Raw genomic sequence first — 27,463 nt, 5'->3', positions numbered from 1 at the left:
ATAGATAGATAGATAGATAGATAGATAGATAGATAGATAGATGGAGGATGGATGGACGGACGGACAGATAGACAGACAGATAAATATCCTAAGGTTACAGTAAAATCAAGATGGAAGCCAACCCGGTAGAAAATGTTCTTACAAAATAGCTCCATCAAATCAAAGCCGGGAGAAATTAGGCCTTTTTAAAATTTTCTGTGACATAAAGCTGGTAACTCAGTCTTTGACAACCAGAGGGACATGGTTTGGGTCACCTTAACCTGGAGGTTTATGCAAGGGCTGTTCATCAGAAAGTCATGTTCTTTAGTAGTGCTGTTCCTGATAGATCCTGGGTCTCTTGAGGTCATGTTCTTCCAGACCATGTAAACCAGAAGCCTTTCCTTGAAGGAATAAACTCCCCAGGAACTAAATGTTGAATCTATGGTGGAACATTGATCCAGCTCTTCTTTTGCAGCTAGTCATTGGAGCCTAGGGATTGCCTTTGGCTCCTCTATTTCAGCCTTCTTTGGGTTAATCTGGTTAATCTGTGTCCTTACTGAACTTGGCATCTTCCAAATATCCTAAACTGAAACCTTTATGTCCCACAGTCCCGCTCGCTAAATGGTTCTAATGTGAAACCTTTTCAGAGAAGGAATAGATAAGCTCATCTGAAGAGGACAAGGGAACAACCCAAGTGGGAACATATTTCTGAAGACCCTGGCATTTGGCAGCTGGGTTTGTGCCTCCGTTATGCTGCTGACCAGAAAAAAGAGCCACAAGTTAAAATCATCTTCTGTTATCAGCAAACTCTGGCGCTCTAGAGTGGACTCTCACTAGTTGCCCTTAGATTCTCCTTTATGATCAAGGTCTACTTTATTGAACTTCTCTGGGGAATTCAGAGCAGTCCTGCCTCTCTTTCTTTCTCTCAATCAATGGAGAATTCTCCAGTGAGTAAAGGGGAGAAAAAGTGACATTGCTGAGTGAGAGATGAAGAGAGAGAGCTTTGCTGGCTGTTATCGACATAAAAAGCTTTGGTTATAACATTCACATGAAGGGGTAGGGAGTTGTGTTTAGTTTCTGGTTTTATTTTTTTTAAAGGCAATTGCATATTTATCTCAGGAGTTGCCACAAAGAAGAGGGAGTCAAGCTATTCTCCAAAGCACCTGAGGGCAGGAGAAGGGATGGAAACTAATTAAGAAGAGAAGCAACCTAGAACTAAGGAGAAATTTCCTGATAGAAAAATTAATCACTGGAACAACTTGCCTTCAGAAATTGTGGGTGTTCCAGCACTGCAGGCTTTTAAGAAGAGATTGGACAACCATTTGTCTGAAATGGTATAGGGATTCCTGCCTGAACAGGGGGTTGGACTAGAAGACCTCCAAGGTCCCTTCCTATTCTATTCTATTCTATTCTATTCTATTCTATTCTATTCTATTCTATTCTATTCTATTCTATTCTATTCTATTCTATTCTATTCTATTCTATTCTATTCTATTCTATTCTGCTGGTCTGTAAGAATTCACTGGGAAATGACATGCAAATGGTCCTGAGCATTCTTCTTCCTTTGATAAAGTCAATTCCTTGTCTCTATCATCTCAGTATCAAACCACAGAGAACATCTTGCTTTGTATCTTTAGTTTCTTCCTTGTAAGCAACTCCAGGTGTCTTCCTCTAGAGCCCATTTTACAGCAAAGGTTGCCACCTAATTCACTGGCTGGATTCAAACTACAAAGATGAGGGGGTCAAACTATTTTCCAAAGGACCAAAAAGCAAGATGAGAAATAATGGTTGGAAAAGTAACCAAGGAGAGAAGCAACCTAGAACTAAGGAGAAAATTCCTAAGAGTGAGGACAACTAACCAATGGAACAGCTTCCCTTCAGAAGTTGTGGGTGTTCCATCACTGGAGGCTTTCAAGAAGAGCCTGGACAATGACTTGCTCGAGCAGGGGGTTGGACTAGAAGACCTCTGAGGTCATTTCTGTTATTCTATGTTCTATCATGGTGATCCCTGATTTGCTTAATGGATTGCATTCAAATGCCCTACGTTCAAAAACTGTGGCTTATACTGTATACCACCAAGGTAAAAATTCATACAACTTCTCAGGGTAAAACTTAATAAATAAATAAATACAGAGCCTTGGTGGAGCAGTGGGCTAATGCCTCCTTAAGTAACACAAGCTGCCTGCAATTAGTGCAGGTTCGCATCCCACCAGGCTCAAGGTTGACTCAGCCTTCCATCCTTCCGAGGTAGGTAAAATGAGGACCCAGATTGTTGGGGGCAATTAAGCTGACTTTGTAATAATGCCGCTTGGGGGGGGGGGCAAAGCCCCAATAAGCAGGGGATATACATAGAATGAAGGCTACTGCTAAGCTTGTAAGCCGCCCTGAGTCTTCGGAGAAGGGCGGGATATAAATGGAATTAAAATAAAAAATAAAATAAAATAAATCCTTTTATGATAGAATGTAATGAAAGAATCCATCTCGATGAGCTTGCTGCTAGCTTCCAGTCTGAATCAGATTGAACCATTTATTTAAAGAGGGCCATTTTAATCATGAAGATCTCCACGGCTTATTTAGGAAAAAATTTTTTAAGTCTTCTTCTTCCCCCCCATAATGGCCCTTTCAACGAACGATACACTGTCTTTTCCTGATGGCATTGAACATCTATAGCTGTGGCTACCTAGGGATCTATACTTCTGGCTCTTAAATTCAGCTAATTTTGGTTTTTTAGGAAAACCACAAGGTTTGTGAACTTTTGCCTCTCCCCCAAATTTCCATGCTGAACTTTGCCATGCTCAGAAAGAATTTCTGGGACCCAACCAACACATTTCTTCAGACGACTCAGCCTCATTACGGAAAAAAAGGTCCTCCCCTTTTAAAAAGAATTTATTCTATTTACAGCAACATCATTATCCTTAAGACTTCAGTGAAGCTCAATCGCAAGTAAACAGCTCTGCATTCAAATCCTCTATCAAAGTTATTGATAGTTGGTTTCACCCTCATCCATCTGATTTGCCCCCCTATTGCCTTACGGAGCTGACCTTGTTCTCCTTGTGTGTTCACTATTGATGTCACAACTGAGAAATGGCTTCTCAGCGCTTCTACTGATAACACAATAAATGGGTCGTGTGTGTCTGTTGTCTGGAAGGTAAACAGCTTTTTTTTTTTGAGAGAGAGAGAGAGAGAGAGTGGAGCTAAACAGGAGTGAAGAGGTAGCTAAACAGGAAAGGATATGTTATTGAAAGGAGAAATTTAGACGGCTTTCTTTTTCAAAGAAGGATGGTTTTAATTGCCAAAGAACTAACTTTTAAGCAGGATTTTAAAAAAAACCACACTCAAACGGTCAAATCGTTGGCTGCAGAGATTCCCTCCTCTAAGAATTTAAAGAGAAGCAGCACTTAACCTCCCATTTTCAAAGCCTCCCGGTGTTTAAATAATTCTTTTGTTGTTTGTTCGTTTGTTTGCAATTGTCCAACACAAACAGAGGAACGATAAATAACTATTCCAAGTAGATCGCTAACATGCAGGAGGTTTAATGTAATATGATCTGATAGCCACATGTGTAAAAGACGATCATGTAACCAAAATGGAGAGAGAGAAAAGAGGAGCAGTGATTTTTTTTTTAAAAAAAATTCACTCCCACCCTCCATTCTGCCAAATATGCAAAAAAACAATGAAGCGAACCACGTGAGGGGTATCAAAGTTCCTGTGGTCCAACAGACATCACCATCCAGCAATATGCTTTAAATTAAGCACAGACATTTCAAAGGTTAAGAGGGCTGTTTCTTAAGCAGAGAGCAGAACAAAGAAGTGGGGAGAAGGAGGGAAAATATGAGAAGCCTTTATTGCTTAAAACACTGGGTTTTGCTACACTTAACTGGTGTGTGTGTGTGGGGGAAAAACTTCTTAACCCAGCCAATAAAATGTGCAAGAAACGGGTTGAGTTATTCCTGCAAAGAATGTTGCAAGGCAGCGCTTTTTCCCCACGGACCTAAGAAACGTCCTGGCTGCGTTGATACAACATCAACACAGCGTCCACCAGATGTGCTAAGGTCCCCAAGGACACATCACGAACTTGACACACGTGAAAGCATCCTCCGGATTGCTGCTGAAGTCTTCTTCACTTTCAAAAGTATTTAATTTTCCATAAATCAGCTTTGCAAACCTATGGAAGGGTAGCTGGAATGCAGGAGGGACAGTAGCACCCATGGAGGCGAGATTGAAATTGGCAAAGGAGTGGAGATGCTCATATTACAAGCTCCCTTGACCTGCCATCTTGTCTGTTTTGACACCTCCCGAAGTGTAAAAAGTCTTTTCACGGTAAGGGAGAACACACAGTTGAAATTTGAGAAGGTGAGTAAGGATTAAAAAGGACAAACTGGTAATGCAAATGGGATTGTCTACCATTTTTCCACCTTTTCCTGGATGTGCGGTGTGTGTGTGTGTGTGTAGGACGTTTCTGCTTATGGCCTCTATTTAACATGATATTCTGGGTTCTCCTATGCAAAATGGAAGGGTGCCACTGAGTTTTGACAGTTATGTTGCAAGGAGCTCCTGGAGCCACACAAAAAATAGCCTGGCTGGCTATCTCTGGCCTCTGAGAGCACATCTTGCACATAAGGGGCCATCTGAAATCCAGAACTGGTTTCATAATAGCTCCCTTTGATGAGTTGTAAGAGGAACAGAACATTAACCAGCGGGAGAAATTTGTCATCTAGAAGGGCAAGGACAACCAAAGATAATGTCACCTAGAAGGGCAAGGACTCTTGGATAACGTAGAGTCCATAAGACCTACCATGAAGGAAAATGCCAAATTGTGTATTTATTTTGGCAGAAATGACAGTCTTCATATGGGATAATTGTAGTAGATGCTGATGACAGGAAAGCTACATTTGGAGCATTGAAAAGCAAAGCTTGGAAGTTTGGGGTTTCTTAAAAAGCTTACCTGATCATTATCGTCTTCATCACTGCTAAGTTTCAGGTCATCTTCAAGCATTCTTTTCAGGGGAAAGAGAAAAAGAAACAGGTTGCAGAATTTATGCAAAGTAGGCATTAGAACAGAAACTAGACTAGAATAATAACTTTGTTGTCACTTTAAATGTACAATAATCGGCATATATTAAAATAAGATTCCATTGCATACAGTTCTCAAAAGATAACCACCTCCAATATACACTGCATAAATATAACAAATAAATAAATATAATTATGGACATACCCACATACACACAATTATGTCGCCCAGAGAAACAACGCAGTCTAGTTCAGATGTATACATATACATGGCAAGAAAAACGAATCTTGTGAGTTGACCAGACGGGTTGCATAGGGAACAAAACTGTTACAGAATCTACTAGTCCAGTTAGAAATACTTCTGAACCTCCTCCCGGAGGGGAGTAACAGAAACAGACTGTGAAATGGGGGTGTGGGGTCTCTAACATGCTACACCCCTCACTGATGTGGCAATATCAATAAGTCATAAATCATCAATCGTTACGATTCATTATGAAGTGTTGTATTTTATCGTTTATGATGAATGTATTTTTATGTTGTCTATGATCATGTTTTATCACTATTACTTGTATGTACACTGAGAGCTTATGCACCAGAGACAAATTCCCTGCGGGCCCAACCACACTTGGCCAATAAAGAATTCTAATTCTAATAAATAACTGGAGACATCAAACTGACCTCAACCAACGGAAGAAAATATTAAAATATCAAGAATTACAAACTAGGAAGAAAATAATCTAATTGTAATGGGAGCTCTCGGTGCAAAACTTATTAGACTGGACAGGACTAAATTGGCTAAAGACTGCCCTCTTTGTATCAGTATGTATTTTGTGGAGACGCCGCCGTGAAATAAGTTCTTTGGCTACATACTGCATCGCTGACATCAACGTCCAATCAATTAGATGGTGGTATTCATTTGGGTCACCACAACAGCTCTCCAGTTCCTCAGTGTTAAACCTCTCTGTTGACTTGTGAAGCGCGCGCAAGACAGAACATTGTGAGGAGGCTCAACTGCTACAGAACATCAAGACCTGAAACAGCCAAGCATTAACCTCTGAATCAACAGGATGCTTCTGTCAAGAATGAGCCTGTAAACAGGGGCTGAGAAGGGAGATCGCTTTTTCCTCCCCCTAGTAATTGTTCACCATTCGGATGCCAGACCTGGAAAAAAAAAATCAGGTGCTCGAAACCTGTTTATCTAATTGCCATCTTTGTTGCTTCAGTGGCAGAGGTCGCCTGTGAGGTTCATGGCAGCAGATCACAGAACCACGATTGACCCCTGATTGTTATCAGGTGGTCGATTACACTCTTCTCAAAGGCCAGGATGCCTTCAAGATTCGGTTACAAAAACAACATGTAATTTACAGGCTACATGGAAATGAAAATAAACATTAGTGCCATTCAAAACTCTTCCTTCCTTCCTTCCTTCCTTCCTTCCTTCCTTCCTTCCTTCCTTCCTTCCTTCCTTCCTTCCTCCTTCCTTCCTCCCTCCCTCCCTCCATTCCTTCTCCACTTCCTTCCTCCCTCCCTCCTTCCTTTCCTCCTCCCCTTCCTTCCTTCCTTCCTTCCTTCCTTCCCATTTTAATCATCACCCCATCCCCTCCCCTTCCCTCTTTTCCCTTCTCCCATTATGCAAAACCTCTGGCTTTTCAAAGGAAACCTTTAATGAATCTATTTGGGTTGCTAAAAATATAGAGATCTAAGAAAAGGAAATGATTAAAAAAAAGGCCTGAAGGTTTTTATTTCTTCTTTCCATGCCCATTTTTATTCATTTAACACACTAAACATCCTTTCCTGACAAGGAAAACATGGCAAACGGGAAGAGCAGGAAAAAAGAATACGGGACGATTAATTAAGCACAGTTGAAAAAGAGCTGGTGGAGAACTCTTCTTGAGTTGGCTAAAGGCTTGTCAAACAGAGCTGGCCCAAGGAATTTTTCCAGGGCATTTACTATGCTGGGGGTGGGAGAACAGGGTGGGCCGTCGAAATAATAAAATTAACTTGTGTTTTCCTTGCCTGTCCTTTTCTTCTTTCCTGAGCCAGCACTTCTTAATCAAGAATGCAGCTCCTTCCTCTCTCTCTCTCTCTCCTGGCTCATTAATTTAACTAATCCAGAACTCAGCCAGAAGGCGGTGGCAGAGTTTGGTAGCATTTGGAATAATTAAAAGGGAACTGAATAAGATATCGATGGAATCTGCTTTACTGTTGGACCTGCTCCTGTGTGGGGCTGGAGGGGCTGAGATGCTAACCGGAATTAATTTGAGAGAGGGGAAATGGGTATTATTAAGTGGGCACTATTAAGTATAATTAAGTATATTAAGTATAATATTAAGTATATTAATATTATTAATATTAAGTATAATATGAGGGACGCGGTGGCTCAGTGGGTTAGGATGCTGAGCTTGTCGATCAGAAGGTCGGCAGTTTGGCGGGTCGAATCCCGAGTGCCGCGTAACAGAGTGAGTGCCTGGTACTCGTCCCAGCTTCTGCCAAAGTAGCAGTTCGAAAGCACGTAAAAATGCAAGTAGAAAAATAGGGACCGCTACGGTGGGAAGGTAACAGCGTTCCGTGCGCCTTTGGCGTCTAGTCATGCCGGCCACATGACCACGGAGACGTCCTCGGAGAAGCGCTGGCTCTTTGGCTTTGAAACGGAGATGAGCACTGGCCCCTAGAGTCAGAAATGACTAGCACACATGTGCGGGGGAACCTTTACCTTTTTATTAAGTATAATAATATCACAAGACTTGGGGAAAGAACTAGACCGGTTTGGCATCCAGATGAGATACTGAGTGGATCTTTTATTTATTTGAGTTTTATCCTGCTTCGGGGCAGGTAGATAGACATTGCTCCATCTTATTTTTCCTCCAGAACAACCACAACCTATGAAGGAGGTTAAATTCAGAGAGAAAGGGAATCATTCCATCATTTTATGAGCTTCCATGGTTGATGATGGACATAACGAGCTGTCTGCGACACCAATCCCACCTCTTAATAGCACTTAGCAACAGCACTTAGACTTATATACTGCTTCACAGTGCTTTACAGCCCTCTCTAAGTGGTCTACACAGTCAGCATCTTGCCCCTGGAGAATTATAGAAGTTAAAGTCTTTACATCTTTAAGTTCCAGAGATTGAGAAACATTGGTCTAGAGAGCTGGGGTTGGACAGTGGTTAAGACACTAGGCTAGAAACCAGGAGACTGTGAGTTCTAGTTCTACCTTGGGCATGAAATCAGTTGGGTGACCTTGAAAAGGAAGGAGGAATGCAAACCGCTTCTGAAAACCCTTGCCATGAAAATTTCAGGGTCTTGTCCATGCATTCTCCAGAAGTCACACAACAATGAGTGCCTAATAAGGAGCAGTGTGCTACTTCTTCACTTTTGCAGAGGTAAGAATTTAACAGCCTGTTGGGTCATCTTAGCACATGTGTATACTAACTGATATTCTGTGTGGAAAATTGACACTTACTCTTCCACTTTCATTGCTTTCCAAAATTTCAAAGAGAATGGATTTTGCTCCTTTGAAGGAACTGACCCACCCAAGTTGTTAAGAAAATGCCTCTTCACAAAGAAACATCCCTGTAACTATGCCTAATGTATGGGAAAACGTATTAAAATCAATCTAATGTTATTGCAAATGGTTGTGATGATGTAGGCTGCACCATAGAATTATAGAACTCAGCAGTTGAAAGCTACCACAAGGATTGTCTAGTCATTAATGACTGAACATGTGCAGAATTGATGTGAATTAATCATGTTAATCGATTGAAATGTAATTAGTTGAATGGTAAGACTGGATTTTGTATTATACAAAACAATTAACAGCAATTAAAGTTATTGTGAAAATGGAAAATGTTTTTGATGTATATGGCTGCTGTTAAAAATAATGATCGGATGCCGTATTTATATATGCTTCGTGTTTCCAACAACTATTTCCTTCAAGAATTGCACAAAACTAGGGAAGGAGGGGAGATCATAGCCTTGGGGTCTCAGAAGAAATGCAGAAGAGTTCTGAGAAGAAAAAAAAAAGAAAGATACTGACATGTGAGAGTATCAGCCTTGTGATGTAGACTCGACAGGGAACATGACCAGGTGAGCTACCTGCAAGTCTGAAAGTACAAATCGTCCCATCATCACCTTTGTAGCCTGGGAACTTAGCAAGGGTTTCTTTTGAGATGACTGACCCATCCACTACCGAGTGTGCGCTGGGCTGTCTCTTGTCTGATCCTTCTCTTGTCTGTTTCTCTTCTCTCCTTGCCTCCAGGAGCTTTCCCACACACCACTACAGAGCGTCATCCCTTGAACAAAATATCTGAGTCCTTTTAAAACACATTTCCTTGAGATTTTCTACATTACCATTTTGAAAGAAAGAAAGAAAAAGAGGAAAGAAAAGAAAAGAAGAAAGAACGAATGAAAGTAAGAAAGAAAGACAGGGAAAAAGAAAGAAGGAAAGAAGGAAAGAAGGAAAGAAAGAAAGAAAGAAAGAAAGAAAGAAAGAAAGAAAGAAAGAAAGAAGAAACTCTTCTGAAGAAAATGAGTTAGAAGCATAAAATGATCGTCAGAATCATTGTTGAGAGATTATATACTTATGTGTTTGATTAAACCTGTTTTAAAAGTCATTTTCTCTCTCCACCCTTCTGTTTTTATTAGTATTCCTTCTCTTTTATATTAATTATCTTATTGTGGGAGGGATGAATTTGATAGATAAGAGGAAAAAAAACACAAATGACGTGTAGCCCTGGCTCTTTATGCATGGAAAAGCAACCTGCGCATGAAATCCATCTCAGAAGATTTGATACGAAAGACTGCCAATGCAATTCTATTTACCTATTTATTTCTGAAGAATTCAATTTCTCAGCCTCTTTTTCAAGACAAGAGCCTTCCGAAGACCCTTTTCTTCCTCTGGCATGGATACTTCTAGCAAAAAGGTATTTCTTTGGTTCACACTTGAGTGGACCCATTTGAAAGACTGGGTCTAGCCACGCAAAGCCAATGAACTTTCAAGACTAGCAAAGAACATACTCTTAATCCCACCCGGCTTCAGAAGACGATGCTTTCCTTGGCAAATTGATTGGTGGTAGATCTTGTGTTGCTAAGAAACATTCCATTCTGTGTTGTCACACTCAATCTGCCTTAGCACCATATCAGTAATTAGTGTAATTACAGCGGGTGCAAGGAATATAACCCCTGTGGTTATCTATTAGATACCTCACAATCAGAGTATACTTCATTACTCATTTCTCCATATTATCTCCCAGTTCCAAAAGGATTAAGCAAAATGAATTCTTCAAAAAAATAAAAATAAACAATCTTACTCTAGACACCCAATAATTCCAAGCTTTTTAAAATAACAGTTTGATCTTTAATCTCTCACTCCAATCCCCAATGAATGCACACATACAGTTGAATAGAGAAGACAATTGGTTCTTCTGTCATAGACACAATTAAAAGTAGAGTTCAAAAGTATATGTTGGGGACATAAATTGCAGAATGAATGAATGAATGAAAATCAAATTAGGTACAGAAATGCTCATGAATTTTCACACAGGCTTCTCAAGGCACTCAGAGATGCAGAAAAGAATGGACTGAGTATCCAATATGTAGATTTGTTCAAACTTGTTTCTGACGACTTCAGAATTACGTTAGGATTATTTAAATTGATTTTGCACGATGTGAGGTTTAATGCCACACAAATGCGTCCATCTGGAAGTGAGATTTCCCCTTTCTCTCTCTGCTATTTTGCATTTCATTTATTTCTTCAACCTACCCACCCAAATAACTGAAACCTTGTTGAGTCAGAAGCAGTTCTTGAGTTAAGTCTTGCAGGACCTTGGATAGCTCCAGTGTTCTCAACTCATCCCAACATTCATGTTACTAATGACAGGGAGACTAATTTTGAGTATGGGTCTCATAGGTAAGTCAGTAGTTTCACATTATTATACAGCTATCTTCACCTTTGGGTTATGCCCTCCTATAATGCCAGCCAGTGGTCTTTCCAGCTGGCTAAAAGGAGATTTTTAAAAAATCAGCTAGGAAACAGACCTCTTGCTTATCCACTTTCTTCCTCCTTATATTTTTTTCCTCTCATGTTTGTGAGCATGTGTGTGTGTGAGAGAGAGAGACAAAGAGAGGGAGAGAGGAAGAGGAAAGAGAGAAACACAGAGACACACACACAAAGAAGGTTCTTGTGCTAAAATACTGGCCAAATTGTCCTTTGGATCAGTGAAGAAAGGCGAATGATGACAAGGCTTCATGATGCCTTGTCCGCAAAAGACAAAAAAAGTAATCCCAAAACTAGGAGACCCTCCAGTGAGAAATTTCTTGTCTCAAAGCTCCTGTAGAAGAAATACAGGGTGAAGTCAAGAGAGGAATCAGCCTAGAATCATTATGTTCCCACATGTAATCAAAGTCCAACCCCTCTTGAATTCCATTTATTCTTATCTAGAGCCAATTTAATGCTGTTAGTTGACTGGATTCTTCTTCTTGTGCAAGAGCAATAAATTAATTAAACTAATTAGTTAGTTGAACTGGAGCTTAACCTGTGGTCTGACACTCCAAAGAAACACCTGGCACTCCAAAGAAACTGCTGTATATTTGCATTTCTTCTTCTTTCTTTTTTCCTGAAACAAAGGCTGAGCTACTTGGCCAAGCTTCCCAACTTGCACACAAACCCACAGTTTCATGGGTACACGACGGGCTGTTTTGGATCAACACAACTTCTGTGCATGGAAACAGAAGCAGAATGCCAACCTGGAAGTCATCTCACTTTCCTTTGGAGAAAATGCATTTTTATTTTCATGCACGGTAACTGCTTTACTAGATAGTGAAACATATCAACCCTTTCCAGGTAATGTCAAAAAGGTTTTTTTTTTTAAAAGGGGCATTGTGAAGGGAAATGGCCATGTGAGATTAATGGCATATTCTTAATTCTCAGCCTCACCTTAAGCCATCGGATTGATGCAAACGAGTGAATAAAATTGGAATACCAATACGTTTTCTCCCAGGAAATGGAAGCTGGATAAAATTGGGTTGATAATAAGTGAATGTGGACCCTGCATATTAAAATAGTGCCGAAAGGCCAGCTTTATTTCGCTTTTACTTCTAGTAGTTAACCTTGCTAAGCCTTGAGAAATTACAGTGCTCCAAGCAAGACCTATGCAATGGAACCAGGGATATATTGGACCGAGACACTGAATCTGCAGAAGTGCAGGCACCTCCAGCACAAAATTGACCAAAGTTATGCCCATAAGGATTGTGGATTGTCTAGATTTTCTGATTCATAACTTCTTATCAACCGCTTTCATCCCCGCTTAGAGCAGAGATCCTCAACCTTGGCAACTTTAAGACTTGTGGACTTCAACTCCCAGAATTCTAAATCTAAATACCGGTATCTGGTTTGTTTCTTTGTTTATGGCCTAAGACCAAATCACAACATTGAAATTCTGGGAATTGAAGTCCGCAAGTCTTAAAGTTGCCATGGTTGAGGACCCCTGCCTTAGAGCATGAGAAATGCCAAAGACCGTCAGCTTAAGGAGAAGCGACATCTACCCATCCCAGGTCCTTGGGAAGGACTCGATAGTTAGATTAAAAAATGCCAGATCCAATCTAAATACGGTAGCCCTCGACTTACAACAATTCATTTAGTGACCCCTCTAAGTTACAACTGAGAAAAGTGACTTAGGAACGTTTTTCACACAGCATCCCCATGGTCATAAGATTTACATTCAGATGCTTGATGACTGACTCACATTTATGATGGTTGCTGCATCCCAGAAGTCCAACAAGCAAAGTCAACAGGGAAAGCCCAGGACTACCTGTACAATCTAAATATCTGGTTTGTTGGTTTGTTTATTTATTTATGGCCCAAGACCAAACCACAACATTAAAATTCAGCGCACTGCTAACACTTTACATGCTACAAAATAAATCTCCCTATAAAATTAGCAATTCATTGGAAGCACCAAATCATTTGCAGATCAATGACTTTTTTCCACTGATTTTGTAAGCTCCTTCATGCATTATTTAGGAATGGCATACAAATTCAGTTGAGCAGAAGCCCAAATTAAAAATGAAAACAAAAAGCACAAGTATTGGGTTACTTTGAACAGGAGGCAAGTCTGGACCCATCTGTGGTAAACAATGATCAACAAGAAGTGGTCAAACCATGATCCTAGTCATAAGGGCTTTAGGGAGCAAATTTGATTAGATGCCCACTGTTGTTTCTATGATTCTAAGACATTAAACTACAGGCAGCATGCTGCATTGGTTTAATTTTGGCTTGGCTAGATGACTGAAGTCAAACATTGTGGTTTAATCAACAAATATGGTTTAACCAACCCATAGCTCGGAGCAATGAATTGATTCTCTCCTGTCAATCTTTCTAAGATAAAGTTGACTTGGCGTTCATAGTAAGGTTTGCCAGAGAATAAGAACTAATTGCACAGGGAATACAATCCTATGTAATGTGAAAATAAAATAAACATGCAAAAAGATAAATGAAAACATATTTCTTTGGCTTTTTAGGACATGGGGTTTTTATTTGGAGACTTGCTTTCTTTGGCAGACTCCATCAATGTAATACAGCCTGATAACCTGATTGAAAAATTAGATCCTATTGTTTTATAAGGGGTTCCAGGCTGTCTGAGTAAATTTTTACTCCTAAGAAGCCAAGCAAGGCTTGGATTTCCCTAGGCAATTCAAACATTTTTTATTTTTATTTTTTAAAGAAAATATAGTTGGCTACAGCCTCAAGATTGTTCTATTTGGAATCCAGAATTCTCTTCGCTGTTTTGAATTATGGGTCTGAAGGAAAAAACAACAACACAGCCCTCTTTTAAACATTTCTCAGGATGTACAGAATTTAGCTTTTACAATATAGTCTGCAAAATTAAGATTTTAAAAATCGACTTCCACCAACCCCATTTGGGCTGAGGTGCAAAATGGCACATCATTCCCTACATCTTCTCAAGAACTTTTTCCACTGAATTCTGAGCTCCGTTTGGTTATCTAAGAAAGTGTTTTGACACCTGGATAACGGTAATGATGGGGACAAAGTGATCCCTAATTAGAGCTCAAAATAGATGGGTGTCTAAATCAAAGATGAAGCTGTGTGATCCACTTTGGCATCCTTTCCTAGCACCTATAAATAAAAATAAAATAAAAACAATAAAATAAAATAAAATACAGTTTATGTGGCACTTTAAAGAACATGACATATAATGTAGAAGAATAGAGCTGGAAGGGACCTTGGAGGTCTTCTAGTCCAACCCCCTGCTCAGGCAGGAGATCCTGTACCATTTCAGACAAATGGTTGTCCAACCTCTTCTTGAAAACCTCCAGTGTTGGAGCACCCACAACTTCTGGAAGAAAGCTGCTCCGCTGATTAATTGTTCTAATTGTCAGGAAATTTCTCCTTAATTCTAGGTTTCCTTCTCTCCTTGGTTAGTTTCCATCTGTTGTTTCTTGTCTTGCCTTTTGGTGCTTTGGAAAATCATTTGACACCCACCCCCCTTGCCTCGTCTTTGTAGGAGCCCCTCAAATACTGGACCATTGCTATCATGTCTCTTTCTTTTCACTAGACTAGACATACCCAATTCCTGCAATCGTTCTTGTGTTTTAGCCATTCCTGTTGCTCTTCTCTGCACTCTTTCCAGCGTCTCAACGTCTTTTTTTATATCGTGGTGAGCAGAAGTGGATGCAGTGTTATTCCAAGTGGGGTCTTCCTAAGGCTTTGTAAATGGTACTAGAATCATTGATTGGTGAAACATACCAGCCTTTAGGAACAATTTTAGGAAGGCAAACCTTATGGTGAGACGGGTGGCACAGAAATTCCATAAACCAATAAAAAAATGCCGTCTTTTCTCTGAGGAACTCTGAGGAAGCGTCTCTTCCCCATTGGTGGAGGACAGCCAAAAAAGGTCTTAGCAATGAAACGGCGATGCTACAGACAATGATGATTGCTGAGAGACAATTGCCATTCAGGAAACAGCTGTTCCAAGGGATGCTTTCTTTCCTAGCCTATCATTCTTAATTGGGCCACTGAAGTGACTCACGGAGGATAAAGCTACTAATGGCAATTAATGACGATGGCTGTATATTGCCTTTAAAACCGGGGGGTGGGTGGGCTGTGACACACCTTGCAGTATTCTGGGAACCACGACAGGGGACAACACCGCACTCATCTCTGACGTATGGATTTTCCACTGATCATCTGCTTCACCTGCTCTTGGAAAAGAAGGCTAAGCTCAGGAGACCTCTTCTAAAGCTCTTCTCTCCCCCCCCCTTTTTTTAATAGCTCAATTAAGCATTAAGGAGACATGTTCCCGGAAATGCAAAATAAGTCATCCCTGGAACAGATTGGGGATGAAGATCTTTCAAATAAAGGAAGGTGGCCAATACTGAAAACAGTATCTTCTCTAGAAGCACAGGTAAGCTGGTGGGTGGATGCTTATTAGATAGCACCGTAAGATTTGGTGAAGCATAGGAAGGAAAGGCTAATCTAATCACCTAATCCAGCCTCTCATCCTGTCCCTAACTGGAATTTTTTGATCTGGGCAGAATGGACCGGTAGAATCCAGCTAACCCACAATTCATGGCTTAGTGTGATAGATAGATCCAAACACTGCATTCAAAGCACCATGGATGAATTAGAGTCAAGGGAATTATGGGTTAAAAGGAAAAGCCCACTGCATTATATTTGCAGGAACATTCTAGTGCTTAAGAATAGAGTAGAGCAGAGCAGAGCAGAGTAGAGTAGAATGACAGAGGGATGGGATCTTGGAGATCTTCTAGTGTCCAATCCTCTGGTCAGGTAGGTGCCTATACCAATTCAGACAAATGATTGTCCAGTATCTTTTTGAAAACGTCCAGTGTTGGAGCATTCACAACTTCTGGAGGCAAGTTGTTGCAAGTCGGAGGCAAGAGTTTTGGTTATTCTCTTTGAGGAACTCCTGGTGTTTCCACAGACTTGCAATGGACTTTCTAGAAAGAAGGTTCTCCTAACTAATCAGATGTGCAGATCCCACATCTGAACTCTTCCTTATCATTAAGCCATGGAAATCCTCTGGGAATAACATTGCAACACAGCCAGTCAACTGGTTTTTCTTTCTCTAACCAACCGTGGTTTTTTTTGCAACTTGACCATTAGTTTCCTCCGTGGAGTTCTCTTAACTTTGAAGCTTGCTTTTTCAACAGCTTCCCCCAACATAATGTTCCAGGAAGTGCTGTCCTCAACCCTTGGCAGACAGCAGCCACAAAACACTATTCTCTGCTTTCACATCCAACAAGGGTCTCCAATAACTTGAGACCTGTAGGAGGAGCTGCTCAAATGATTGGACAGCGTTCAGTAGTTGGTCTGGTCCATTCTCTCTGCCAATGGAGCAAAAACTATGTTCAATTTTGCAATATTTTCAAACATTGCAGACACGTCAATCCATCCTGAGGGGAGGGGAACATAAACAAATGCAGCATCTTCCCAATTAGTTAAGTCATTTCCAGCTAGATTCATTGTTCTTCCTAAAAGGATTTGGAACTGGGTCCGGAATACCTCGGGGACCACCTGCTGCCAGCGTCAACTCCCCTCCGCCCCGTGCGTTCCCACAGAGAGGGCCTCCTCAGGGTGCCTCCAGTCAGAGAATGTCGGCTGGTGGCCCCCAGGGGGAGGGCCTTCTCTGTGGGCGCTCCGGCTTTTTGGAACCAGCTGCTGGTTGAGCTCCGGATGGCACCGGATCTCCGCTCCTTCCGTCGCGGGTTAAAGACCCATTTATTTGAACAAGCTGGCCTGGCCTGATGGGGAATCACTTAGGGTTTTAATATTTATATATATTTTTATTGTTTTTATTGTGGGCAATAATTTAATTCTTTTTTAATTTTTGTATTTTTGTAGTTTTAAGATATGCCCTGTTCACCGCCCTGAGTCCTTCGGGAGAAGGGCGGTATAAAAATTTAATAAATAATAATAATAAATAATAATAAATAATAGTTCCATAGAAAGAATTGAGTCTCTTCTTCCTGCTCGTGGTTTTTGCAAGCAAAATAAAAGATTGCCCTTTGCCCTGAAGAGATAATTTTCTTTCTTTCTTTCTTTTTTAATCGATCCTCTATCAGGAATGGATTGCCTCGGATCTGTCACTTGAGCCAATCACTTGACAGAGATAGCTACTACTGAGACCACAAGTGTTCCTTTCAAGCTATTTAACTTGACAGCTCCACAATAGTCACTTTCAATCCATAGAAAAATGGTGATTTAGTAGTGATGGGAACGTAATAGAGTCACCTGACCTGTCACTCAGCTTCCCATAAGTTCTCTCAGCAGAAAGTTCCTCCACAAAGCGCTGAAGATGAAGTGAGAGAGGAACGTAGAGAATCGGAGCATTAACAGATACCCCAGAAGTTAACGCAAAGCTTCTCGATCCACCGATCACATGGTCTTCTATATTACAAGTAGAGACATTCCTCAGAAGAGGAAAACAGAGCTCAAAGGTGAGAGGAAGAACAGCCGCAATTCCTCGTAGGTAAATGTTGCCCCAAAAAGAAAGTACATTGGTTGATTTAAAACAAAATAATAAAAAAAATGGGAATACAACTAAGTATGACTATGGGGATGTTGTGATGGCCGTATGTGTAAGGAACGGTTGTAAGTCACTTCAACCTACAAATGGCTGTAGGTTGAGTAACTTGAGTTGTATAGTATTCCTAGACTTACAACAGCTCACGTAATGACTGTTCAAAGTTACAATGGCACTGGAAAAAGTGTCTTAGTACTGTTTTTCACACAACTGTTGCAGCATTCTCTCCCGCCCCTCCCTGGTCACGTGTACCAAAATTCAGATGCTTGGCAACTGGCTCAGATTTATGATGGCTGCAGGTGTCCCAGCGTTACGTGATTCCCTTTTGTGACCTTCTGACAAGCAAAGTCAAGTGGGAAGCCAGTTCCACTTAACGTGGTGTTGCTCACTTAACAACTGCAAGAAAGGTTGTAAAGTGGGGCCAAACTCGTTTAACCAATGTCTTGTTTAGCAGCATAAATTCTGGGCCAAGTTGTGATCGTAAGTTGGGGCCCACCTGGGTCGACAATGATGGCTAGACCCCATAGATTTCTACCTTCCTTGGACTTCCCCAAATGTCATCTTCTCTTTAGCTGTTTTTTTATATATTTTTTAGAAATTATGGTATTTCATGAAAAGCTTATGTATTGTTTGGGGAACGTCTAATCTCGCGGCAGCTAACACAAAGCTTTATTTGATTTATTCAGCAATCTTTCTAAATCTGCTTTTATGTTTTATTTGATTCCAGCCATTAGCCCTTGCGAGGAAGTAATGCTAAAATATACATCATATCAGCATACCACATTAATCTGCATAAATCAAACCTACTTGGAGGCTGTTTTGGGTTAACGTTGCAGCCCAGAAAGAGAGAGATGGAGAGATTAGAGTAATTCTGCTTATAAGGCTTCTAGGAAAGTCACTTTTTCCCTCCTGAGTCACTGGCAGGCATACAAATGTTCTCAGCTTAAAAAAATGTTATGTTTAAATTAACTGCATCATCATTAACATGGTTTTATGTTTTCAATTTCAGGACGAGAAATTGCATCTTACGCCGAGTATTTCCTCCGTGTGATTGATTTCAAGTTGGAGAATTGGAAAGGGGAATTCATTTGGCACAGAATGTACAGCTGAGGACCAGTTCCCTGGCAAATGTGGAAATCCCTTGAAACAACAGCCCAACAACAGTAATATGGAAATTAAATTTCTCTTTAAGAAGCTGAAGGAGACTCGCTATCAATTCTGAAATACACTTTTTAACATAAATTTCTTTGTTTTTTTCTTCTAAGCTGTAAGGAAATTGGTGCCAGAAACTTCATTTGGAGTCTGTAACTGGACTGTAATGTTTCTAGGAGAAATGGTGACATTCCTTCCTTCCTTCCTTCCTTCCTTCCTTCCTTCCTTCCTTCCTTCCTTCCTTCCTTCCTTCCTTCCTTCCTTCCACCAGCCATGAAAAGTTAATTGATGGACTTCAGAGAAGACATCTAACTTTCAACCTATGGTCACACAGGTAGTTCTTGACTTATGACTGTAATGAGTCTAAAATTATGCCCATAAAGTCATTCTGGTTCTAAATTGAGGCACCCACATGACCAGAAGTACATTTCCAGCCTTTTTTGTGATATCTGTTAAGAGAATGCTGTGTTGGTTAAGCAAACAAGCTGGTTAAGTGACCACTCTGGTTGCTAGGCCAACCCACCCATTTGAACAGGTGTTGTTTTGCCTCAGGTGGGGCAAAAAAACTGTCACAAATCATGGTCACCAATCCTGAACAAGTCAAGAGGTCATAAAGCTGATCCATGCAGACAGATGACCATGGGATGGTGCTGGTGTTGACGCAACTGTTTATGATGGCCAAGGATGCTTGATGGACTGCAAAGAACCTGTTCTGTGGCCGTCATAACTTCAAATAGTTATAAAATGGTCTGCCATTAAAAAAGGACTATCTGGAGGCTGAAAAGCTACTCCATTTCAACCAAGCTATGCACTGAGTTTGCCACTTAGGCTGGAGAAGTTCATAATAAAATCCGGGGTGTTTCTATATTCGGGTGTGTCTTCAATCTACTTCTGATCCAAAGAATTAATTAGGACCATTAATTGCTGGGGGGGGGTGGGTGTTTCCAGAAAGAGGGACAATGCCATTGTATAAACAGGCTAAACAGTCAACTGCTCTTATTTGCACCTGGTAACTGTCTTTTTTTGGGGGGGGGAAATGGGTGGTGTTTTTATTTTTTCATGGGGGGGGGGAGAGAAAAATCCCCCAAACAAAGCAGAAACTTTCAACCACCGATCTCTCCTTTGCACAAATCCAGAGAGAGAGGGGAAAGAGGGGGACGGACGGAACTATTGATCCAGTAGATTCTAATAGCTCTTCAAGCTGTTCCCATCCATCATTTGAATGCATATTCAATGAGCTTTAATCGGTAAATTTGTCACATTTGGAAGCCATTATGCTTTAATGGATTTATTGTGTTTGTTTAGTGGTTTTTTTAAATATGATGCATAGACTCGGCCTTGCTGGCTGCATATTCCGTCATTTGAATGGAGGCTCAAATTGGAGCATAAGGCAAAATTACTGCTAGTATGTAAACAAGGTGGTCTCTGGTGGGGGTTCCCATTGTTACTTTTCAAACAAGCATTCTAAAGAGAGGCAATGGCTATATAAATAATTACAACATTTGGACAGGGATTGGATCTAATGTATATGTACTGGCTTAAACATAGACAGAACATATGTTCAGTCCTGGATTCAGACGCAAACAAAACATTTATGATGTTTCAAGAGCGTTAGGCTGACATGGGGATTATTGTGCATGTGAATTGGAGGGAGAGAGAAGAAGACATCAATTTCACCAGTTCAGATGTTTAGAAAATCTCTTGAAGTCATCACTTTGCTGACACTGGTCAGCCTCAAAGGATACTTCTAGTGCTGGACATCCAGTCAACCAATAAAGGTCCTAGGGAGGTTGAACTGAGAAAACAGCTGCATAGACAGGCTGACAGACATAAGAAATCTAGTGTTGACTGTCATCTTGGCCATACTGATTGGCAGTGCCTCTAGCATTTCAGATGAGGACTGCTCCCAATGTTTCTTGAAGATGGATCTTCTTAAGTTCTACAATGGTTTCCAACACTTCACGATCTGATGAACATCATTTGGCCTGCACTAGTTCAGCAGTGCCTAACTTTGGCAACTTTAAGACTTGTGGACTTCAGTTCCTAGATTTCCCCAGCCAACATGGCTGGTTGAGGAATTCTGGGAGTTGGACATTCCTGGTCTAATTGCTTCTTTATGTACTTACTAAGAAACAATGGTTGGAAACTGACCAAAGAGAGAAGCAACCTGGAATTAAGGAGAAACTTCCTAACAGTAAGGACAATTAAACGGTGGAACAGCTTGCCCTCTGAAATTTGGGGCGCTCCATCACTGGAGGTTTTGAAGAATAGGTTGGACAGACATTTGTCTGAGATGGTATAGGTTCTCCTACTCGAGCAGGGGGCTGGACTAGAAGACCTCCAAGGTTCCTTCCAGATTCTATTCTATTCTATTCTGTTCCGTTCCATTCCATTCCGTTCCATTCCATATCTTCTCTTCTCTTCTCTTCTCTTCTCTTCTCTTCTCTTCTCTTCTCTTCTCTTCTCTTCTCTTCTCTTCCATTCCATTCCATATTTTCTATTCTATTCTATTCTATTCTATTCTATTCTATTCTATTCTATTCTATTCTATTCTATTCTATTCTATTCTATTCTATTCTATTCTATTCTATTCTATTCTATTCTATTCTATTCTATTCTATTCTATTCCATTCCATTCCATTCCATTCCATTCCATATTTTCTCTTCTCTTCTCTTCTCTTCTCTTCTCTTCTCTTCTCTTCTCTTCTCTTCTCTTCTCTTCTCTTCTCTTCTCTTCTCTTCTCTTCCCTTCCCTTCCCTTCCCTTCCCTTCCCTTCCCTTCCCTTCCCTTCCCTTCCCTTCCATATATTCTATTCTATTCTATTCTATTCTATTCTATTCTATTCTATTCTATTCTATTCTATTCTATTCTATTCTATTCTATTCTATTCTATTCTATTCTATTCTATTCTATTCTATTCTATATGCTCTATGCTCTATGCTCTATGCTCTATACTCTATACTCTATTCTATTCTAAAGAGCTGTGATCGTGCAGTGGTCAGAATGCAGCATTGCAAGCTAACTCTGCTCATATCACCAGGAGTTCAATTCCTTCAATCCTGACCGGCTCAAGGTTGACTCAGCCTTCCGTCCTTCTGAAGTCAGTAAAATGAGGACCCAAATTCTGGAGGGCAATAGGCTGATTCTGTAAACCACTTAGCTAGGGCTGTAAAGCACTGTGAAGCAGTATATAAGTCTACGTGCCAAGTGCAATTAGCTCAGATTTATCAATGAAAGCACATTTTCCATCTTCTTGCAGCCTCTTTTTCAATTATCTTTATTTTTTTTCCCCAAGCATCAGAATCTTCTCACCCTTGCATTATGGATCCAAAATATTTAGCTTGAGCTTTATTATTATTATTATTATCACTGTCTGCCTGGTTTTATTTTCCTTAGTATGAATGCTTTCTTTTTTTCCCCTTGCAGACCAAAATATTTACAAACATTTTTTCAAGTACCACTGTTCAGAGGCATTGATTTTTCTTCAGGTTTTCTGATGGTTCAGCTTTCACAGTGAAAGCAAAGTTGCAGTATTAGAGTTTCTCTCTGTTGGGTAAGCAATTTTCCATTGAAAGAGATTGCCTAGTTCATAAAACACTTAGGAAAGGTTGTCAACCATGATCTTCAACAACTAGGTCAGTGAAATCATGTACTACAACTTAGCATTTTAAGCAAACAATTAGGAGTGTGACACCCAGCAATCTCTGGATGTTTTCTGTGTCTTTTCTGACCTTGCACTCTAATCAGAGCCAAGCGATAGGATTAAACACTCTTTCTATTTATCCACACAGCTCACAGTGTAGACTATGACCCTACAGGAATTAAAACAGCAGCTGGATTCAGTTGCCCCAAAGATGTTTTTTTTCCACGAGGCAACCGGACTTTCTGGTTTTTCTTTGAAGACGTTCTTCTTCAGCTTCTTGGATGAGAAACAAAACGTCTTCAAAGAAAAACCAGGGAGTCCAGTTGCCTCGTGGGAAAAAAAAGCCTCTTTGGGGCAACTATCACCTGGATGATTGAGAATCTCCACAGAGATTCAGTTGCCCAACTGTTGCAACCGTTGGGTAACATTAACTGCCCTATGAATGTGACTTCCTTTATTAATTAGCTGAGACCAAGAGCCAATCTTTATGCATTGAGACAACACAGATTTTCTAGAGAAGTTACAACCCCAAAAGCAGACATAACTCAGAATCTTTTATGGCCTGCTAGAATTAGCCAGAACTTGGGTGGTGAATTTGTTCATGAAATGCCACCATAGATGAGCATTCTCACAAAAGCCAACGGTTTTGACAACACAGATCTCCTTTATGATGCTAGTCTGTTAACTCGAGTCCTTACAGAGTTTTAGGAATTGCACCTTAGTGGCTTCCCTTTCATATGTGCATTTCATGCGTGCTCTAGGATGTGTTTATAAAGTCATGGTCACAGCTCTGTTCTTATATAGACAGATGAACAGCGTATGTCAGAGGAGTGCCTTTAGGGACAATTTATTCCTTTTTATTTTTGTTTCTCTTAAAGACCAATTGAAGGATGATTTAGCTTAGTTCTTGGCCTAGAATCCTCTCATCTGCATTTGCTTTTCCTATCTGAAGGCTGCAATTATGAGATGAGAGGCTAGAATGGTGACATTCAAAGTGTATTTCTGTTTCTTTCTAAAGCTTCAAATGCTTCATTTGGTGCCTTGAACTGCCTAGATGAATGATTATAAAGGGAGCTGGCTTGCGTCTAGAAGGACTCTTTACACATCTAATAAAGATATCACCAACAGGCTGAACTCAGCTCAACTCTGGATGATTTCATAGCTCCATCCACACAGTTTTACTGGCAGTATGGAAATAATTTACTTTGATCTTCTGGCCCTTCTTAACATCTGAGTCCAATAAAGATCAACCTATTGGGCTATCTGCAAAGACAACCTTAGCTGTCAACTTCAAATCTGCCCCCTTTGAGAATTACTTACTTTTAGGGTAGTGTCATTCCTGGGCATCTTCCAGGTTCCCCTCTGTCTCTTTAAATCACCCAGGTAGCTCTTCCTTCAGCTGATGACGTCATAATAATGTCAACAGTTGGCCAACTATAGAAAACTATCTCTTTCCAAGTGGTTATGGTCTGTCTTCCTGTAACATGGCCACTCCACTTCCCAAAACATGGAGATCAAGCAGTAAGTATCACACTATCCAGATGGTTTATAGGGATGTTAATGGTTGGCCATTAAAAGTTGATTTAAAAAAATAATGCAAGAACATTTCCTTTTGAAGAGCGATCAAGCAGTACCAAAATCTCTGAATTTCACTGAAATCTTCTATGTTGAAAGAAACATCTAAAGTAAATTTGTTCCCAATTTGAACCAAATGGAAGCTGACCTACAACCCTAATCTATGACAGGTCAAGACTGGTTTTCAGAAATTCTTCAGAGTTTTTGGACCCTACTCAGAAATGTTAGAACTGAACCTAGAGCTTTCTGCACCCCAGCAAGTGTTCTTTCACTCATCTGCAATGAGCCATTAACAAGGTCTCTGTGGGCAGAGTCTCTGTTTCTCAGCTAGATCCCATGGTTGTGTCCTTCTAGTTGTGCTATCCTGGTTATTCAATAACCTACCTGTGGAAGCTCACTTGAGATCCCACTGAGACTGGGGTCTCTGCTAAAGCAATTTCCTAGGATGCCTCCCCCCATACCAAACCTTTCACTGATCTTGCAATTTAATATTGGATCCTGAAACTTGCAAGGCAAATATATGTTATGGGACTTTGGGTCTTCCTTAATTGTACTCTCTAATGGTCTCTATCCTGGTTGTCTCAAACCTTTGCACAACTGAAGAATTGGTCTGATCACAAGAAGACTTGATTCAATCCAATTAGGTCCTAACACGGAGATCTAATGTCACACATCGGAATTGAACAACTAAAGATCCATTAAATTGCATTTGCTGCCCATGAAATCCGGATCACATTTAGGTCCTGCCTTCACCCTGTTTAGATTTGGAAGGCAACCCCCTGTGCACACTTCAAAGACCAAGAATGGTCCTTCAAAGGTCCTCAACCTGAATGACGTAACGCAGCCCCGCTTTCAATAAACGTTAACTCTCAATCCAGGTTTCGTGGTTAAACTTTGTTGCTTTTACCTCACTGAGTCTTCTTTGAATCCCTTAAATTGGGCTGGGGCTGATTTGAATTTCATGCTACAGAACTCTTTCTGTTTTGAACCACAGCCGTTTTCACTTAAAAACTAACCTAACCAAGATATAATCTTCTTTTGTTCTTTCCTTTCTTCCTTTCTTCTTCATCTTCCTTTTCCTTTTCCCCTCTTTTTTTAAAAAGTAATGGAGAAAAGCAGATTATTTCAATTAAGAATCTGTCTGCGACAATTGTAAGCAATGTTTCTTCGGAGTTTGAAGCTGTAATTGTAGTTTTACATTTCTTTTCGGCACAGTGTCAGAATTTAATTTTCAAGGCATTATTGCCGAGGTAGCTTTTTAGCATTTTCAGCTAGTATTAAAAACCAGGGCAATAAATAGCATCTGTTCCTCTTTAATATTAGAACAAAGCCCCCGCTAGACACAATTAAGATATCCTGAACATTAAAAGAATTGATAAAAAATTCCAGAAGATTCTCCAGTATTTGATTTGGGTAGACCAAGGATGGGTATACATTTCTGTTGGAAAAAAAGGCCCTAGGTTAATGTGTGATTTAATCATCCAAAGTGTGGTGAGACATGAAAGAAAGTGGGACTATGAATTATTTCTCTTGCTGGGATCTCTCCTCCTCCTTTAACTCCTTTTTTTACTTCCACACCCTGTCCAGGAAGTAGGTTTGAAATCAGGTTAATGAGAGGGACTTGATCAAAGTTTATATCAGCTACGTTGTGCAATGCAAGGCTAAAAGACTTGGATCACACACGAAGCAACTTCTTAAATCAAATATATGTTTTACTTGGATTGTGCCACAGCTATGAAAAGCAGGTGCTTAACCTTGGGAAAAGTTCACCTAACACCTTACATCCCATAGCACAGTTCCCCGGGAATTCATACAGATCGTAGTGCAGAACATCCATAATTTTCCAGTTGACCATCTTAGCTAATTCTCCTGCCAGAGCCCTCAATTCCCATTAGTATTTGGCCATGTGGTCAGCTGGAGAATTCTGTCAGCCCTTCCAGGTAAACCAGACAGGAAACAGGAGCAGATGAGCTAATTCTGTAAACAGAATTTTGCAGGTCTAAAAATACAAATCTCCTACTGTCACTTTTAACAGCTTGATATGTTAGGGCAGATCCTTCTTGAATTTCTTTCTTTGCTTGAGTATTTGCTTAAGTATTTGTGCGCTCCTAACTTTATCTGATTATTCCCTAGGCAGTACCTCTTCCCCTCATCCTTCAAGGGGATTCCCACATACAAATTAATCTTCAAAATGGGACCCACTTTATCTACTAACAGTATGAATTGTTTTGGGGTGATATATCATCAGCTTGGTCTCTGTATGTCTTCTCTCAACTGGGCCTCTTTTTCTTGCCCCATTTAACAGACTACTTAGGCCAGACATATAAATTATTCAGGACTTGGTTGTTAACATATAACCAAATTAAATCCCCCCTTGTCACAGAATCTTTTAAAGTAATTTATAAACATCCTGAGAGCAGGCCATTTATTAGGTGAGGCCAGCAAATATTTTATTTTGATGGGAAAGCTTAAAAGCAAGTGAGCCACTAAATAATGAAAACAAATTAAGAGACTTGTTTGGAAATTAGTTTGAGGAATGGCTTCATCTGCCGAAGCACACTGGTCTTAATTATTTGTCTTCAATAAATATTGCCTAAGCTGCTTATTAATATTATACTTGCACTGAACTTATTCTGGGCAATGGGTGTATATTTATGAGGTGGAAATATATCTTTCTGAATCTCTCCATCTCTGAAGAGACATCCTCTTGAGATACATAGCTACTGCTCTCAGCAGCCATTTTAACAGATGTAACAGTTGGAAGGGACCTTGGAGGTCTCCTAGTCCAACCTCCTACTTAAGCAGGAGACCCTGCACCATTTCAGACAAATGGTTGTTCCAGTCTCTTCTTAAAATCTCCAGTGATGGAGCACCCACAACTTCTGAAGGCAAGTTGCTCCACTGATTAATTGTTCTAACTGTCAGGAAATTTATCTTTAATTCTAGGTTGCTTTGCTCCTTGATTTTCCTCACCACCCCTTTGTGAGGGCATCCTCTTTTCTAAGAGAGCCCAGCGAATCGTGGTGATTTCATTCACTGTAAAATATCTGGTCAGATAGGCTGCCTTGAGAATAAATTTCAAGAAAAAAGAAGTGCACGAGAACAGTTGCGCAGGTGACTTCAGCCAATGGATTCTTGTTCAAGCATGGTCTCATATTCCTACATTTTTTCACCTGAAAACCAATCAAATAAATCACCAAATGAAAAGCAGGTTTTTACAGCTGTTGGAGCTTTTGAAGATAACCCTCTGTGCATATTGGCAAATTCTCTTGTTAGCTTTGAAGATGAGAAGTAGCCTATGAACAGCTTCCAAAGGCATCATACAGATCCTAACGCCAGGAGACGTGACAAGCCTCTCATAAAAACCACTTTAGTAACGATAATACGTCTCTAATAAAAAAAAAAGGGAAATGTTGTATTCCTTGGGTTATTTCTGGTGACAAACAGCATGGAGGCCAGTAAGAAGAAAAAGTTTGAAGTTCAGAGGCTTAAAAGGGAATTCAAATGCCTCTCTTGGCTAAATTGCCATGTTTAATA

General features: G+C 40.3%; 1 protein-coding gene across 1 annotated transcript in view; it reads right to left on the bottom strand.

Moving 5' to 3' along the window:
* The window catches only part of AFF2 (ALF transcription elongation factor 2), a 178,206-nt gene that overhangs the window by 50,898 nt on the left and 99,845 nt on the right, over nucleotides 1–27,463 (bottom strand). The window contains exon 8 of the mRNA XM_083371765.1: nucleotides 4,925–4,976. Coding sequence (XP_083227891.1) covers nucleotides 4,925–4,976 — 52 coding nt within the window. The remainder of the gene's footprint in view (nucleotides 1–4,924; nucleotides 4,977–27,463) is intronic.

Source organism: Vipera ursinii (assembly GCF_947247035.1).
Source record: "Vipera ursinii genome assembly, chromosome: 12".
Lineage (NCBI taxonomy): Eukaryota > Metazoa > Chordata > Lepidosauria > Squamata > Viperidae > Vipera > Vipera ursinii.
The sequence above is the reverse complement of the archived record's forward strand: the minus strand, read 5'-3'. Positions and strand labels throughout refer to the sequence as shown.